Source organism: Euprymna scolopes, chromosome 23 (assembly GCF_053919585.1).
Source record: "Euprymna scolopes isolate OS-2025 chromosome 23, ASM5391958v1, whole genome shotgun sequence".
In the NCBI taxonomy this organism is placed as follows: domain Eukaryota; kingdom Metazoa; phylum Mollusca; class Cephalopoda; order Sepiida; family Sepiolidae; genus Euprymna; species Euprymna scolopes.
In genome coordinates this window covers 1,922,501-1,940,121 of record NC_136504.1, presented here as the reverse complement: position 1 = coordinate 1,940,121, position 17,621 = coordinate 1,922,501, and the positions used below count along the sequence as shown (strand labels likewise).

Sequence of the window (17,621 nt, the reverse complement as noted above, 5' to 3'; positions counted from 1 at the left end):
TTAAACAACCATAGAGAATAATCTCCAGTGAACAATATCATAACATAGAATAATGAAGATATTATAAAATAACCTCCATGGAATGATAACAATAATTGAGAATTATCTAATAATTTAATGATATAATAGTATTTGAGAATAATCTAATGAAATGATGACAAATATAAGAGAATAATCATATAATGACAATATAAGAGAATAATCTATTAATGTAAAGATGAAAATATTAGGAAATAATCTAATAATGACAATATAAGAGAAAAATCTAATAATGACAATATAAGAGAATAATCTATTAATGTGAAGATGAAAATATTAAAGAATAATCTAATAATGACAATATAAGAGAATAATCTAATAATGAAAATATAAGAGAATAATCTAATAATGACAATATAAGAGAATGATCTAATAATAACAATATAAGAGAATAATCTATTAATGACAATATAAGAGAATAATCTAATAATGTAAAGATGAAAATATTAGAGAATGGTCTAATAAAGACAATATAAGAGAATGATCTAATAATGACAATATAAGAGAATGATCTAATAATGACAATATAAGAGAATAATCTATTAATGACAATATAAGAGAATGACCTAATAATGACAATATAAGAGAATAATCTATTAATGACAATATAAGAGAAGAATCTATTAATGACAATATAAGAGAATGACCTAATAATGACAATATAAGAGAATAATCTAATAATGACAATATAAGAGAATGACCAAATAATGACAATATAAGAGAATAATCTAATAATGACAATATAAGAGAATAATCTAATAATGACAATATAAGAGAATAATCTATTAATGTGAAGATGAAAATATTAAAGAATAATCTAATAATGACAATATAAGAGAATAATCTAATAATGACAATATAAGAGAATGACCTAATAATGACAATATAAGAGAATAATCTAATAATGACAATATAAGAGAATAATCTATTAATGTGAAGATGAAAATATTAAAGAATAATCTAATAATGACAATATAAGAGAATAATCTAATAATGACAATATAAGAGAATGACCTAATAATGACAATATAAGAGAATAATCTAATAATGACAATATAAGAGAATAATCTAATAATAACAATATAAGAGAATAATCTAATAATGACAATATAAGAGAATAATCTAATAATAACAATATAAGAGAATAATCTAATAATGACAATATAAGAGAATGACCTAATAATGACAATATAAGGGAATAATCTAATAATAACAATATAAGAAAATAATCTAATAAAAACAATATAAGAGAATAATCTAATAATAACAATATAAGACAATAATCTAATAATAACAATATAAGAGAATAATCTAATAATAACAATATAAGAGAATAATCTAATAATGACAATATAAGAGAATAATCTAATAATGACAATATAAGAGAATAATCTAATAATGACAATATAAGAGAATAATCTAATAATAACAATATAAGAGACTAATCTAATAATGACAATATAAGAGAATAATCTAATAATGACAATATAAGAGAATAATCTAATAATAACAACATAAGAGAATAATCTAATAATGACAATATAAGAGAATAATCTAATAATAACAATATAAGAGAATAATCTAATAATAACAATATAAGAGAATAATCTAATAATAACAATATAAGACAATAATCTAATAATAACAATATAAGAGAATAATCTAATAATAACAATATAAGAGAATAATCTAATAATGACAATATAAGAGAATAATCTAATAATGACAATATAAGAGAATAATCTAATAATAACAATATAAGAGAATAATCTAATAATGACAATATAAGAGAATAATCTAATAATGACAATATAAGAGAATAATTTAATAATAACAATATAAGAGAATAATCTAATAATGACAATATAAGAGAATAATCTAATAATAACAATATAAGAGAATAATCTAATAATAACAATAAAAGAGAATAATCTAATAATAAAAATATAAGAGAATAATCTAATAATAACAATATAAGAGAATAATCTAATAATAACAATATAAGAGAATAATCTATTAATGACAATATAAGAGAAGAATCTATTAATGTGAAGATGAAAATATTAAAGAATAATCTAATAATGACAATATAAGAGAATAATCTAATAATGACAATATAAGAGAATGACCTAATAATGACAATATAAGAGAATAATCTAATAATAACAATATAAGAGAATAATCTAATAATGACAATATAAGAGAAGAATCTAATAATGAAAATATAAGAGAATGATCTAATAATGACAATATAAGAGAATAATCTAATAATGACAATATAAGAAAAAAATCTAATAATGACAATATAAGAGAATAATCTAATAATGACAATATAAGAGAATGACCTAATAATGACAATATAAGAGAATAATCTAATAATAACAATATAAGAGAATAATCTATTAATGACAATATAAGAGAATAATCTAATAATGACAATATAAGAGAATAATCTAATAATGACAATATAAGAGAAGAATCTATTAATGTGAAGATGAAAATATTAAAGAATAATCTAATAATGACAATATAAGAGAATGATCTAATAATGACAATATAAGAGAATAATCTAATAATGACAATATAAGAAAAAAATCTAATAATGACAATATAAGAGAATGACCTAATAATGACAATATAAGAGAATAATCTAATAATAACAATATAAGAGAATAATCTAATAATGACAATATAAGAGAATAATCTATTAATGACAATATAAGAGAATAATCTAATAATAACAATATAAGAGAATAATCTAATAATGACAATATAAGAGAATAATCTAATAATGAAAATATAAGAGAATGATCTAATAATGACAATATAAGAGAATAATCTAATAATGACAATATAAGAAAAAAATCTAATAATGACAATATAAGAGAATAATCTAATAATGACAATATAAGAGAATGACCTAATAATGACAATATAAGAGAATAATCTAATAATAACAATATAAGAGAATAATCTATTAATGACAATATAAGAGAATAATCTATTAATGACAATATAAGAGAATAATCTATTAATGTAAAGATGAAAATATTAGAGAATAATCTAATAATGACAATATAAGAGAATGACCTAATAATGACAATATAAGAGAATGACCTAATAATAACAATATAAGAGAATAATCTAATAATGACAATATAAGAGAATGACCTAATAATGACAATATAAGAGAATAATCTAATAATAACAATATAAGAGAATAATCTAATAATGACAATATAAGAGAATAATCTAATAATGACAATATAAGAGAATGACCTAATAATGACAATATAAGAGAATAATCTATTAATGTGAAGATGAAAATATTAGAGAATGGTCTAATAATGTGAGGATTATTTCATGAAATATTCATCATGTAACAATCATGTTCACTTTTTACTGACGAAAAAAGTTTAATATAAAACAAATTTGGAGGAATGTGGGTAGAGTATCGTGCTAATCTTAATAATTCAGACACAACCATCTTTATTAATGTTTGGAACAAGAAATAATGCAAACACCTGGAAGAAGGACAACTAGAAATATACGGCGGACATAAAGGTAAAAGCAGGTAATTTGTCAGTATTTCATTTTAACCAGAATTCTCATTAATAAAAAAAATCGGTAGCGTCAACTTATTTCATACACATCAGTTTTTCATTTATTTTATTTATTTGCCAAATTTGTTAGTTTTATTGCAATGGCAGACATCTTTGTAAAATGCTGAAAAATTAAATAAATCCTTAATGTTTTTATTTTATTTTTACTGCGATTTGTGTATATGCATGACTATGAGATTTTATAATAATATTTCTTTTCATTAAGAGGCAAAAAAACATCATTCTTTCGTCTTCCTCTTCCTCTTCTTCCTCCTCCTCCTCCTCATCATCATCATCATCATCATTAATGTATTGAGTTATTTCTTAAGTTTAGTCTGCAATTGATTTCAGTTTTTTAACTTTGTTAAAAACCAATTTTCCAATAATGTCGTTGTTATTTCAACGAAACAAAACCCACCAATAAACGAGTTTTCATTTTCTTCAGTTGCATACAAAATTCAAGAAATAAATCAATTTAATTTAGAGCAAGAAGCTTTGTTGAAATCGACCAATAATAAACATTTTTCTTCCAGCATGTTTCCACATGTATCACATATTCACTGCCAAATATATAAAATCATCATACACACACACACACACACACACACACACACACACACACACACACACACACACACACACACACACACACACACATTTAAAAGTGGAAATTAAAATCCAAAGGATTTTAAAAGACGTTTTTTTTTTGTTTTAACCTAGGTGTCAGCTGCATCAACTAACTAAAAAGCCTAATTGCTTGCTTGCTTTTTAGTTTTTATCTGTTGTGAATTTTATTGTTGAGTGAAATAATTCCTTCATCCAGTCTATGTGGTGTTTATGCACTTATAATTATTGTTTGCTTGTGTTGGAATTGCCCAGTGTTGTTTAGAAAAAAAAAATCTTCGATGCTTTGTATATTTTAACTGGAGCACAAGTCACCTAACATGGAGACATTGGTAGATTTTCTCACAAAGAGAGAATTAAATAAAAAAAAAAAAAAAAAAAAAATATTATTCGTTTTTAACAGGCCCTGAAGTTTTATGATTCATTTTTAATTGATTCTTAATGAGAAAATAGAATAAAACCGAAAAAAAAGAGAATGTCTTCCTTCTTCTATTTGAATGCTAAGCATTTCAACGATTTCTATTAGCATGCAATCTAACCGCATCTTCTCTTTATCAGTTGATTGGAGACAACTTTCTTCTTATGCCACTGACATATTTTATCATTTATTCTCCTTCCACCAAATATTGTTGGATTAAGTGGAGCAAAGTTAATCTTTTCAGAAAATGCCACCTACTTGGATTTGGTAGCCCCACCAAAACTTACAGGTGAAAATTTCAAATCAACAGCCTTGTTAAAAATGTGGCATCAATCATGTTTTTAAGCAGAATTAAAACTATTTCGGTCAGTTGGCAACTTTTCATTTCTTAATGTTTAGAAATACAAGACAGATTTTCGTACATATTTTTTACCAGAAAAATTTAGAATTACTTTGTAATATTTTAGAAATAGCAATATCTAACAAATCGTGTGAATATAAGTGTATTTAACATATATACATATTTACATAGTTATTTAAATGTATATCTAAGTAAGTACACATCTTCATGTGTACAGATGTAAATATGGAAGCAACAATATAAGCAATATCTTTCTTTCTAGACACACAAATGCATAATTTCAAGTGCGATGCACATAGGCTATTGTATGTGCAGACAAACACTACTATTCCGCATTTTTAAGCAATAATTACAAGTCAAGGTCTTGTCATTTGTAGAGGCTTATTCAATGACACAAATGAACAATAGGGTTGGGAAGGGAAAGCTGCAGTCCCAACACTCAAAGTCGACAAAATATTTTTCAAATAAATGAAAGCAAAATGATATTCATTCCGATGGTTTTGGTTTGAAATTTGAAGCAACTAAACAATTGATCATGAATATTTCTCTACAGCAATGATTGTTAACATTTCATGAATTGTTAAATAGATGTTTTATCTCTCAACCAAAAAAAAATGGTCTTTTTAATACAATGTATTGTTTGTCGACATTTGTCAAACCTCAACTTTTAAAGAATAAAAAAGTTGGATATCAATCAGTTAAGAGCATCTATTCTTAACTCAAACAATACAAATTTTCATACAAAAGTCAGTGAATCCAGTTGAGATACTTTGTGTTATCTGTTCTCCATCAAAGTCAATCGTGGGAATCATCAGTTCTCAACACTTCTACTTTTCATTTAGAAAGTAATTCAGCAAAAATTGTTAAGTATCTGCTTTAGATTTCAAATTTCGGAATCAAAACTACAAATTGTTCACTGAGCAAATTTCCTTGAAGCAAGATTTGTCCATATCAACATTCTTCAAATAAAAACAATATTTGGAAAATATGTCTACATGTTTACTGAATATTCAAGTTATTATAACTTTAAGGATTCAAGTTTTTAAAATTCAAATGTCAAGTTTCAATTCTTCTAAAGATAATTCAATTTTTTTTTTCTACCTTCATTATTACAATAATTTTTAAAAAATTGACATTTAAAAAATGATTCTTCACCAACACTTGCAAATGTTTATAAAAAAATAAAAAGGAAAGGATGATAATTAAAACTGACAATTTTGGTCAATGGTAAGTGAGGAGTTGAGAATAAATTCCAGCTTTACAATTGAAGAATAGAGAATCACTGACGAGTTATAGTGAAATGTTTTCTCAGCAATTAACACTAAATCTCATGCAACTTACACTAATTGTACATCAATTATTAACAAGTTCTATTAAGATATGCATTTTTTTAATATTTTATATGAGATAGTATTGAGAGGAAATCAGGGTAAATTAATTTCAAACAAAAACCATCATCTGAATGAATATATAGGTGTAGGACTTTTGGATTTTTATTTCTTCCTTCTTTTTTAACCCCTGTTCCCTTCAATTTTTCATTTTGTTTTCAATGGACTTGCCCATTTCACAAAAAGAAGATATCCCTACAAAAAGCTTTCACAAAGCTAAAAATAAGGAAGAGTATAATTTAGAAACTGAGAGGAAAGGGATTAACGCAAGAGTGTGGGATGAGACAGGGGTCTTTCGGTCGGCTAGTTGAACTTGTTTTTGTTTTCTGCCATCAGGTTTTGTTAGCTTTGACAATCCGGCAAGTGCCCAGGCTGCTATACAAGCCATGAATGGATTTCAAATTGGAATGAAGCGCCTGAAGGTACAGTTGAAGCGTCCAAAAGATGCCAATCGCCCCTATTAGAACGACTTCTTATCAAATTAGAAATGGTAAGTAAGGGTTAAAAGTTATTTACAAAAAACTAAACTATGCTCCTTGCTTAAAAAAAATGAGAAAAAAAAGGAAGAGCAGCCCTTTACAAAAATGTTCTTCCGGACTGTCTAAGGAAAGGCAACTCCTAAGGAGACAAGTTATAAAATAGTTTCGATTGCCTCCCTTGTATGAGTGACTTTTGTTTGTTTGTTTTTAATTTAATTTTGTTTGTTTTCTTTTAACTTAATGAGAGTGTGAGAGAATGCAAAATCAAAGGGAAGTAACTCTAACACTGATCCAAATCTCGAAAGCTTTCTTTGGTGAGGTGCAATTTGATACACATTTGTAACATTAGAATTTTTGCAATTTATTTTTTAAATGAAGCCAAAAAGTTTAATTTCATATACTTTTTAACCTTTTTTTTGTGAAACTAATGTGAATTTTTTTCCAAATATTGTCTAATAGTCAAGATTTTCTCAATTTTGTAAACTCAAAGTTCTACTTGGTAAAATACAACATTAATTTTCGAAATTATTAAATATAAGATGTGTATATTTTTTTTTCTGTATCACTTTTTGCCAACATATCAATTTTAATTTTATTCTTGTTATATGATAAGTATATAGAAGATACAGTGTAAGAAATAAGCGGAAGAATTATAAGTAAAATATGACTTATTGGGCTGTATAGACTGTTTGTTTTTGTAGTTTCTCATGCTTTGATTTTGTACTTGAGTATTATTCACTTTGCCAACTAAAAACCATGTGTCAAATGATTGCAGTTTTGTAAAAATCCAATGAGTCCACAAAAAACGGGGACTGAATTCATTAATTGCAATAAAAACAGCTAAGTGTTTTAAGTCATAGAGAGAATGAAATTTATATTTTCAGCAAACTTTTTCATATTGGCTTAAAATTCCAAATTGGAACAATTTCAGTTGCCTATATCTTTTTAAGTTGTTAAAACAAATTTATCAGAGCTCAAATGATAGATATGAATTATTTTTTTCAAATAGAATTCACTACCAAAGTCTCCAACATTTGGTACCACACACAGCATATTAGTTTATTTTATTTTTGTTTTATTTGTTTATTGTTTTTTTAATCAATTCTACTACAATTATTCTTCTACTAATACTACTACAGCCTGAAGGAAATTATATATATCTATATATATGTATATATAAAACAACCTAGAGAAAGGGAAGAACAAAAATGAAAGCCCCCCCACAGATTTAGTGAGAAAGCAAATTAATAATGTCTTCTTTCTCCCATTCTGTGTGTGTGTGTGTTTTTGTTTTAATTTTCTTTGTCTCCCAAAGCAACTAGCAAGCAATTCCTTCCTTTTTTATTTGTTGCTCCAGCTGTTGTGGTAGTCTAGCAGCTACTTGATGTGTCTGTTTTTTGCTCTGCCTATATTTTCTATTATTTATGAATCCCATTCACTATACATAATGGACAATTTAAGGACTCACACTAACATTCAGTCTAACCTAGGGAGGAGGTGCATGATTGGTGTAATGGATACCAACGCAGATGATGGAATTGATCTTTCAGATCTATTGCATTCAGTTATGCACTAATACTGCTGGAAAAAGTTTTATCCTACCATTTCTCCACTTTATTCTTGTGTAAAATAACAGCTTGCATCCAACGAAGTGTATACAAATAGGTATTTTGCTTGGGCATTAAATCACCATAGAAGGGTTGATATGCCATAAAACTAACTCGGTTCATATTTTTCTTGTTTTTTTTTTTCTTTTCTTCAAAGTTTATGGAAACTGTTATGCTACAAGTTTCAGCTAATTTTCACATCATAGCTTGATTTTTAACTGATTGATCCCGTTTCACTTTATCCAATCCATTCCTCTCACATCCAAATAATTGGCCGAATCTATTCCCTTATATGCTATCAGTTGACCCCATTCATCCTCTCTGTTTATTATCAATCAATTAGTTCACCCAATCCATTGACCCTTGCATTCGGTCAGTTAGTTCATTGCACTCCACATCCAATCAATTAGTTGGTACAATCTATTTAGTTGGACCAATCCAAGTTCCTATATCTGATCAGTTGGCTTGATTCTTTCTTTGCTTTGTATCCAATCAGTTAGTTGACCCAATCCATTCCACCATATCTGATCAGTTGAAGCAATCCATCCTCCCTCACATGTCCAATCCATGGCCCAAGCAGTTTATCCAATTTATTCTTTCCCTCTCATATCTAACGAGTTAACGAAACTCATAAATATCAATCTCACTACTTCTTTCACTGTTATACACTCACTATACCCCCTACTATTATGTCTTCCATAATGAAAGGATTATCCAAATCCCTTTCTATCTTCACAGAATTTGATGAGACTTAGAACAATTTCTGTTCTGCTCAGTGAGATGGGTGAGTGTTCAGATGTGTCAGCAACCAATCCATTCGTCTGTCTGTTTGTGTCTCCGTTTATCTCTCTTATGTTGTCATGTGCTTCCAGACAATGTCATTGCTGGTGCTGGTATTCACATGTTGTGTGAGTTGTTAATAGCTGTGTTGTTGCAAGTTGTTCTATGGTTTTCTAACTCACTACCATAATTATGATATGCTGCTGAATGATAGCTCATTTAAAGCTGGAACGTTTCTTAGAAATCTTACCCTTTTAAAGTTCCTTCATCCTCTAATTGTACTTATTATTGTTTACTAGAATATTATATTTTCGTCACTATCTATTATATAACTCTACAATGTTCATCGTCGAAACCATGTATAAAGGCTGTGACATAAAGATGCCCTACATTGTGACTGGATATAAAATTATGAACATAATTATTTAGAAAAAAACTTATTAGATCTCTGAAAAATAAATACATATATAAATATAAATATCAATTCAAATAAATATTTTACTGATAAAACAATAACATACAATTAAAAAAATATATAATTTAGCAGAGTAAAAACGAATCAACAAATTTAATGTTGTTTGTGAGAATCATTTCCCACTTTGAAGCCAGCTGAAAAAGATTATAATATTGTGAAAAGACAGTAAACAACAAGAATTCTGCCAAATTCTATCAGAAAGATATTAAAAGCGTCATTTACAAAATTCCAACATCATAGAAATTGGCAAAAAGCAGTGCAAAAATGACGTGTAAATTTTGAAAGTTTATTCTAAGAGATTACATATATTCAAACATCCAAATAATAAATGCATGGAGATTGATCGTTGTGTCTTGGAGAAAAGCCGGAATGCTAGTCATCACATCACATATGAAGAAAATAAAAATTTAGATATTTATTTAAAACATAAATTGTTTTCTTTCCTTTTTACTATTAAACATCATCTGATAATTTAACTTACAAATTTGATTTTAAATTGTTCAAATTTGTATCTGATTTTGTTTTTTTTAAACCGTTTAATAATTTGGAATAATATTCTGCCACTATTAATATTTTGATATAACAAGCATGTTTTTAAACCATATTAATCTTGTAATCGCACTTAGTGATTATTGTAAGTAGTGGTATTAATAAACGTTTTTATAACATCAAATGATTTTCAAATATCTGTCAGGCAGAATATAACTTGAATCCAAATGAATATAAATGAAGCAAATGTAATAAAAAACAGAAGACATTCTCTAGTAGAAGAGTTAAGTAGTTGAATGCCTAAATTAAAAAAATGTTTAATTGTTGCTACATTTCTTCCATGAAATTGAATTACCTTGTGATAAAAATTATTTTTATCCCTCTCCAAGAAAAGTATTCATTGTTATGAATACCTATTTCAACCAGTTGATAAATCTAATCCAAACATCTTCAGGACAAAATTCTTATAATTCCAAGCACATTTTTCTTGGCTATCATTCAACTGCATTTCACACAATCAAGATTTCTTGGATACAAATGGATGACTTATTTGTTTGGCTTTAAACGTTTCTTCTATCTTGTAAATTCCTGTTTACTCAACCCAAATACTATCTTTAGTATATTGATGTTTCACCACATTGTTACGCCAACATTCATCCGATGGTTTTCCATAGTAAGTTAAGTTTTCCATAGTAGTTTTTGACTTTTAAACTTTACATAGACAATGTGCATATCATCTGCAGTGTGGTAATTCCAGTAATTATTTGAATACCATCTGTAGATGATTCATATATTTCTGAGTGTGGTAGATATAGTTGTGATGTCAGTGAAGATAAGGTCAACATGGTGTTTTTTTGTTTTTTTTATTCGTTGTTTTTCGTGACGTCTTATTGCAACATTGGATGTCATTGATTGGATTTTGCTTGTGTCTGTGACTATATCTACACTAATTCGATTTAATCTTTAGTCTTTTACCTCACTGCAGCTTTGAACATCTTTTTTCTCTTGCTTTTCTTCATTAATCTCATCTTTCACGGCTACCTCCCCCTTCCTCTCCGATGAATTTTCTTTTATTGTTTTTGTTCTATTAAAAGAACCAAAGCACAAGCTCAACACTTTTTATGCTATTTTGCATACAAGAGGCATTTCAACAGCAGAAGTTCTGAATTCTTTTTCATACAGTCATCATCGACTGCCAACAGTTTCAAACTTTATTCAACTAACAAAACATGCCAACAAGTCATGTGTAATTTGTGTAGAGGTTGTCAGCATATCTGGCCGAAATCATAAATGTCTAAAGTATAAAAGATTAAATCAACGGTCAATAGTTTGAAATGCAAATAAAGATGTGTAAGATTATAAGTGGTAGTTAAATTTAAATCCGTATGAATCTGTATGCTACAACCTTTTAACCGACTTCTATTGTTGGCAGTGGTGTCCCTGGTTCCTTCTAAAATCAGATGCAAGAGTAAAAGTAACGCTATGGAGGCGATGAGATTCAAACTTGGCACACCCAAGTTGCCAGTCCACATTAGTATCTGCTTCATCATGGCCACCTCCCTAAAGATGCAAAATGATAAATACGGTCAGGGTTTTCATCTATATTTAAAAGACATTTAATAACAAACTAATAAAAGGTATATAAATTCTACATTATCTCGACAACTATAGAGAGTAATTGGCCTGTTTTCTTACCAATTCAAGTTACTGATAATAGAGAACTGAAGTCATGCTTTAAATTAAAAAATTAAAATTAAACCATTGATTATCATCTGAAAAGTAAATCCTTTCTCGAGGTTTGAAGGGATAAACACAAAATTTGATAAAATATTTTTTAGAGAAATAAATCAAATTTAATTTTTCCCACAAAAATCACTCCTCATATAAAAAATCGTTTAATAAAAAAAAGAAGTTACTGAATAAATTAAAACAAAATTTTCCAATTTAAAACGAATTAAAAATACTGTGAGTCTACATTTCTTTCTTTTTGAATTTGGATTAAAAAAATGTTGCACTATTTTCTGTTGTTGTTTGGCTGCTTGTTCCTTTTCTTATATTTTCTCCTTCTCCTCCCCTTCTTTTTCTCTATTTATAATATAACTAATATATTTCTTTTTCTTTTCTCTCTCTCTCTCTCTCTCTCTCTCTCTCTCTCTCTCTCTCTCTCTCTCTCCTGCTGTGGAATGAGACTGGGTTATTGTGGTGTTAGTCTTTAACCAGTTGTCTGTTTGTCATTATCATTAGTCTCTTTGGTAGTTACACTAATTGCTCTTCAGTTGCTCTCTCCATTTTAACCGTTACAGTGTGCCATCATTGTTCCACAAAATGTGTGTGTGGCGATATTTTTAGTTTCTGTTTTACTTGATAAGTTGTGATTCTTTATTGCATGCACTGGTGAATTTCTGTATTTTTTCTTGGAATTATTCCTTGTATACTCACATACATCCTAGAAACACACATCTCTAACTGCAAATAAAGATGAGTACACATATACGTTTGAAGAATAGTGTCTCGTTTCAGTCTCAAGAGTCAAGGGATAAGAGTGCCTATGCAGCAACTTTATACTGAAACAAGAGTGGCGCAATCTCCAACTGCACTACTCTTAAACTGATACTGTTTGAGTCCAGTGACAAGAAGTACAGGATGTCTGCTATTTAATCACATACTTGAAGAGAATATATGGATTTATGCCTATGGGATTTATGGGAGTTAAAGTGATGCAGTAGCTCCAATGGAACTAAACCTAGTACGCCAAGTCCACAGTCTATACTTGTAAATACTATACAATGCTGCATCCATACATGCACACTATATGTTGGAATATATGTCAACTTTAAAACAAGAAAATATTACATTTTTAATGAGTCCACATGAGTGTATCAGTACATTTAGAGCCAGTAGCGCTATAACAGGTGGAAAAAGGTGCACCTGGTTTTGCACAAGTTAAGAACAAACTTGTGAAGCAAACGATGGTCAGGTTTCTATTACATGCCAGCATATGAGAACAATGAACTTATATAGAAACATATGCACATTTCTATTAAAATACTCAAACTTAAACGTGTGCATGTTTTATTGATACATATCTATCAACAGTTTTATTGTTTATGTACAAACATCTAACAATATATTGCACTCTTACATTGGCATATTTTTATCAGTTTTAATAGAGAAAAAGTAAATGATTATAGATCAAACTAGGTATGCATACAGACACACTAATATATATATATATATATATATATATATATATATATATATATATATATATTGATATATATATATTGATATATATTGATATTTAGATAATTGATTATTTGAACTAAAAGTAATTCACTGCCTTGTTACTTCTGACTATTTGAATATATTTTAGTATAAATTTGTATCTACAAAAATTTCTGGCTACATATGTGCATACATGTTTCAGCTTCATAATTTTATTAGATCTAAAAATCTAGTCTGAAACAAATGTCAGTAGAACAGAGTGAATTTTGTTAATGATCGATATTAATTAAAGAGTCATCTCTTTTGATAACTAGTACAACGTAACAAAAGAATGTTTCAACCCAAATAAATTGAAAAATAGATTTCAAAAGAAATATCACCTACACTAAGGAGCTGCTGATATTCTGGTCACATGTACACCCTGAAATGGAAATTTTTGTCTTCGAATTAGTATGCATTTCGTTTTAATATTTGGAACTGACGAAAATTCACCCTGTCTCAGGTTGAAGCTGAAACATGTATGCACATATGTAGGCAGAAATATTTGCATAAATAAAAATTGATACTAAATAAATATACTGCTCTATTTTTTTATTGGGCATTATTATATAAACACAATAAGATGCATATGATTGTTTATCCAACAAAACTATACTTAGAGTATATATATATATATATATATATATATATATATATATATATATATATATGTGTGTGTATATATATATATATATATATATATGTGTGTGTGTGTGTGTGTGTGTGTGTGTGTGTGTGTGTGTGTGTGTGTGTGTGTGTGTGCGTGTATTAGTTTCTGTTCTTCACAAATAATTCAATTGCAAGAAAGATGTAGTATTGTTTTTCACTTGATATGATTTCAATGTTCTAATTATTGTCTTAAAAACAAAACCTCTTTTTTAATGGTTCAGTTGCTACAGCTGACATCAGAACCCTGAAATCTGGTGTGAAATTACCGTCACGATCATTTCACAGTAACCACTCTTATTATTATTATTATTATTATTATTATTATTATTATTATTATTATTATTTAATGTCTCAATATGTAATGTTTTCAAGTTTTACGTTCAGATGTTGTCATTTCCATATTTTCTACAAAATCCTCCAGTTTTAGACCTACCCTCTTCATCTTTTTCTGTTTCTACAAAAATATACAGTTAATTAATAGTTTTATCTGCTTTTATATTTATAAAAATGATCTGTACATTTTTTTTTCTGATTCATCAAAGTTTCTGGTGCAGGGGAAAAGGAATAGTGAGGAGGGACATAAATCTCTTCGAATAAAACAATGAAAAGTGCAAATTCAAAACGACTTCAACAATTGGATTCCTATTGATGAGATCTGCTTTCTTCGTTTTCTTTTATGACCTAACCCCCCATTCTCCTCCCTTAAAAAAACAGATCACGAAAGTTGATTAACTTTTCTGATCCTTATCTTTTTTATAGCACTTTTTTCTCGAAAATCATATTTCGAAAGATTTGAAGTAATGGAAGTGAGTTTAGTCATAATAAAAAAATGGGAATAAAATAGGACTAAATTTACATTGTGCACACCAGTAATGCTAACAGCTGAAAAGTATCGATTTGACAAAACACAGATCTGGCATCACTTAAATGCCACATTTTATCAAACATTAAAGAAAATATGAAATATAAATTTTCAAATTTATTTATCAGTTTTCCATTAAAAATACACAATCATTTATTTCTCACAAAATATATCGTTATAATAAAATGTTAAGATTTACTAGACATTGTTGAAATTGGAAGTATTATATATTTTAAAAGCTACACCAATGAATATATTATGAAAAACCAAGCAGTAAAATATTAAGAGGTTATTATTATATTTGTATAAAATAATAACTTAACATCTATGTTTTTTTTGCCACCATGACAATCAACATTTTCCTACCAAGTTACATATCTCTAGTGTGACTCATTCTGTAATATGACATTCAAGCTTCATCCACCCATTTTAGATATCCAACACTTGGAGCAGGTTTATACACTTGTGAGGTGGATTGTCACTGAACTCCACATAGTCCAATGAACAATTAGAAGCCATTAAGGTGGATTCATTGGAACATACGCAATTGTATAAAGACCTAATCCTCGCCTTTAACACATCATATCTGGAAACTAGGATGTGCTTTTTGTGGCTTCTCTTTGAGCTCGCTCTGCGGTGAAAGATTTAGTGAATACTCAGCACAGCTATATCAAAGAACTATTAACATATAAACATGCATATAATATGAAGATAATATATGCATGCATATAATATACAGATATTATGTAAATAAGTATCTTATAGTAATAATATATGCATGTATATCATATGGAGATATGATATAGAGGTATATCATATTGAGATATTATATAATTGTATATCACATGGAGATATTAATATACATAAAATACATACATATATATATATATATATAACTACTTTATTTCTTCACATAGATTTAATATACGAAAGTATAGATTTATGCGTAAACTTTAAGTATTTACTTCAAAAGTGCTCAATACGTAGGTAGAGCTAGTTAGTAATTTATAAAATATATATGGCGATTAAGCTACACTGAATATTCTGTGTAGCCTGACGAATCCTATAGTTGGATGAAACGCAGAATATTCAGTGTAGCTTAATCACCATATATATTTTATAAATTACTATATATATATATATATATATATATATATATATATATATATATATGTATGTATGTATGTATATATATAATATATATACATATGAATTACGTAAAATATACATATTACATATATATATTATATGAATAACATATAATATATATATTATATATATATATATATTTTCTTTTTTACATGGAGGTCACCACTTATCAAGGCCCAGAAGTCACTCGAGGATATGGGTTAGTGTGTGTACAGTAAGCAATAGTATCGTAGTAATAATTAGTATTCGAGATTTGATAAAGTGTCATTACTTAAGGGGGCGGTTCATCAGGAATTTGTTTGTGTTGGACTTGAAGATATCCAAGTTGAAATTGGGAGGGAAACAGGCAAGCGGCAGAGAGTTCACAGGCGTGCAGTTCTAAGAAAGAAGCTTTGTTCATGGAATCTACGTTTTGATTTAGGCACAGATAAAGAGTGGGGAAAATTAATGACAGTTGGTTTCAGCTAGTCGGGTGTTTTTCGTGAAAGATTGGCAAGAGGGGACCAGAGAATGGAGCTCAGACGAGCACTTGCCATGGAAATAACGATAAAACAAAGACAGGCTCGCAACGTCTCTTCTGTGGGAGAGAGGTTGCAGGGAAGAGAAAAGGGCATCCCCACCAAGCCACAAAGTCTCTTTTGTACTCTGTCAAGGCTGGATAGGCTCCCGCTCAGATGTGGCAGCAGTACTCCATCCTTGGACGTACTTGGCTTTTATATAGATAGAGAATTGCATCATTAGTGAGATATCTTCTGGAGCGGTAGAAGGAGAGCACCATTTTCTCAGCGACCTTGGCAACAGACTTGATGTATGTGTTCCATTTCAGATCAGGAGTAAAGGTCAAACCCAGATGCTTATCAAAACATGGGGCCTCCCCTAGACGAGAGCCATCCATTTCAATTGATGCCAGATGGGGATCAGAACGTTGATCATGTAAAGATAGGAGCTTGGTCTTAGATGCATTAAAGGTAACCAGCCACCTCTTCCCCCACTGCACCATGCGCTCAAGATCTGAGGAGAGAGAATCAGAGAGAACATTGTCATTTACGGCCTTTGATGTGTTGCCGTAGATAGTCGTATCATCAGCATAGATGTCAACGAATGATTTTAGTATGTGTTTTGGGAGATCATTAAGGTAGATCAAGAAGAGAGTTGGGCCCAAGATGGACCCCTGAGGGACTCCAGCATTAATACTGTGGGCCTCTGATTTCTGCCCATCAACCACTACTCTTATGAGCCTATCAGAGAGAAATGATTTAATGATTGAGAAAACATTTCCAGTTATACCGTAGCTGAAAATCTTGTGAAGTAGGCCTTTATGTCATACCTTATCGAAGGCCTTTGATATGTCAAGAGCAATTGCCCTAGAAATGAAGCCTTTGTCGAGAGATTCACTAATCCTATGAGATATAACC

At 28.7% G+C, this 17,621-nt stretch overlaps 1 protein-coding gene across 44 annotated transcripts in view; it reads left to right on the top strand.

Moving 5' to 3' along the window:
* LOC145245733 (CUGBP Elav-like family member 3-A) overlaps positions 1-17,621 on the top strand; it is a 979,738-nt gene that overhangs the window by 912,919 nt on the left and 49,198 nt on the right. For 30 of the 44 annotated variants that reach the window (XM_080107290.1, XM_080107294.1, XM_080107302.1 and 27 more), the window contains one exon: positions 6,769-6,922. The exons of the other annotated variants lie outside the window; for them this stretch is intronic. In XM_080107290.1, the coding sequence (XP_079963416.1) occupies positions 6,769-6,896 (128 nt within the window). In that variant the 3' untranslated portion in view covers positions 6,897-6,922. The remainder of the gene's footprint in view (positions 1-6,768; positions 6,923-17,621) is intronic. 44 annotated transcript variants of the gene reach the window in all.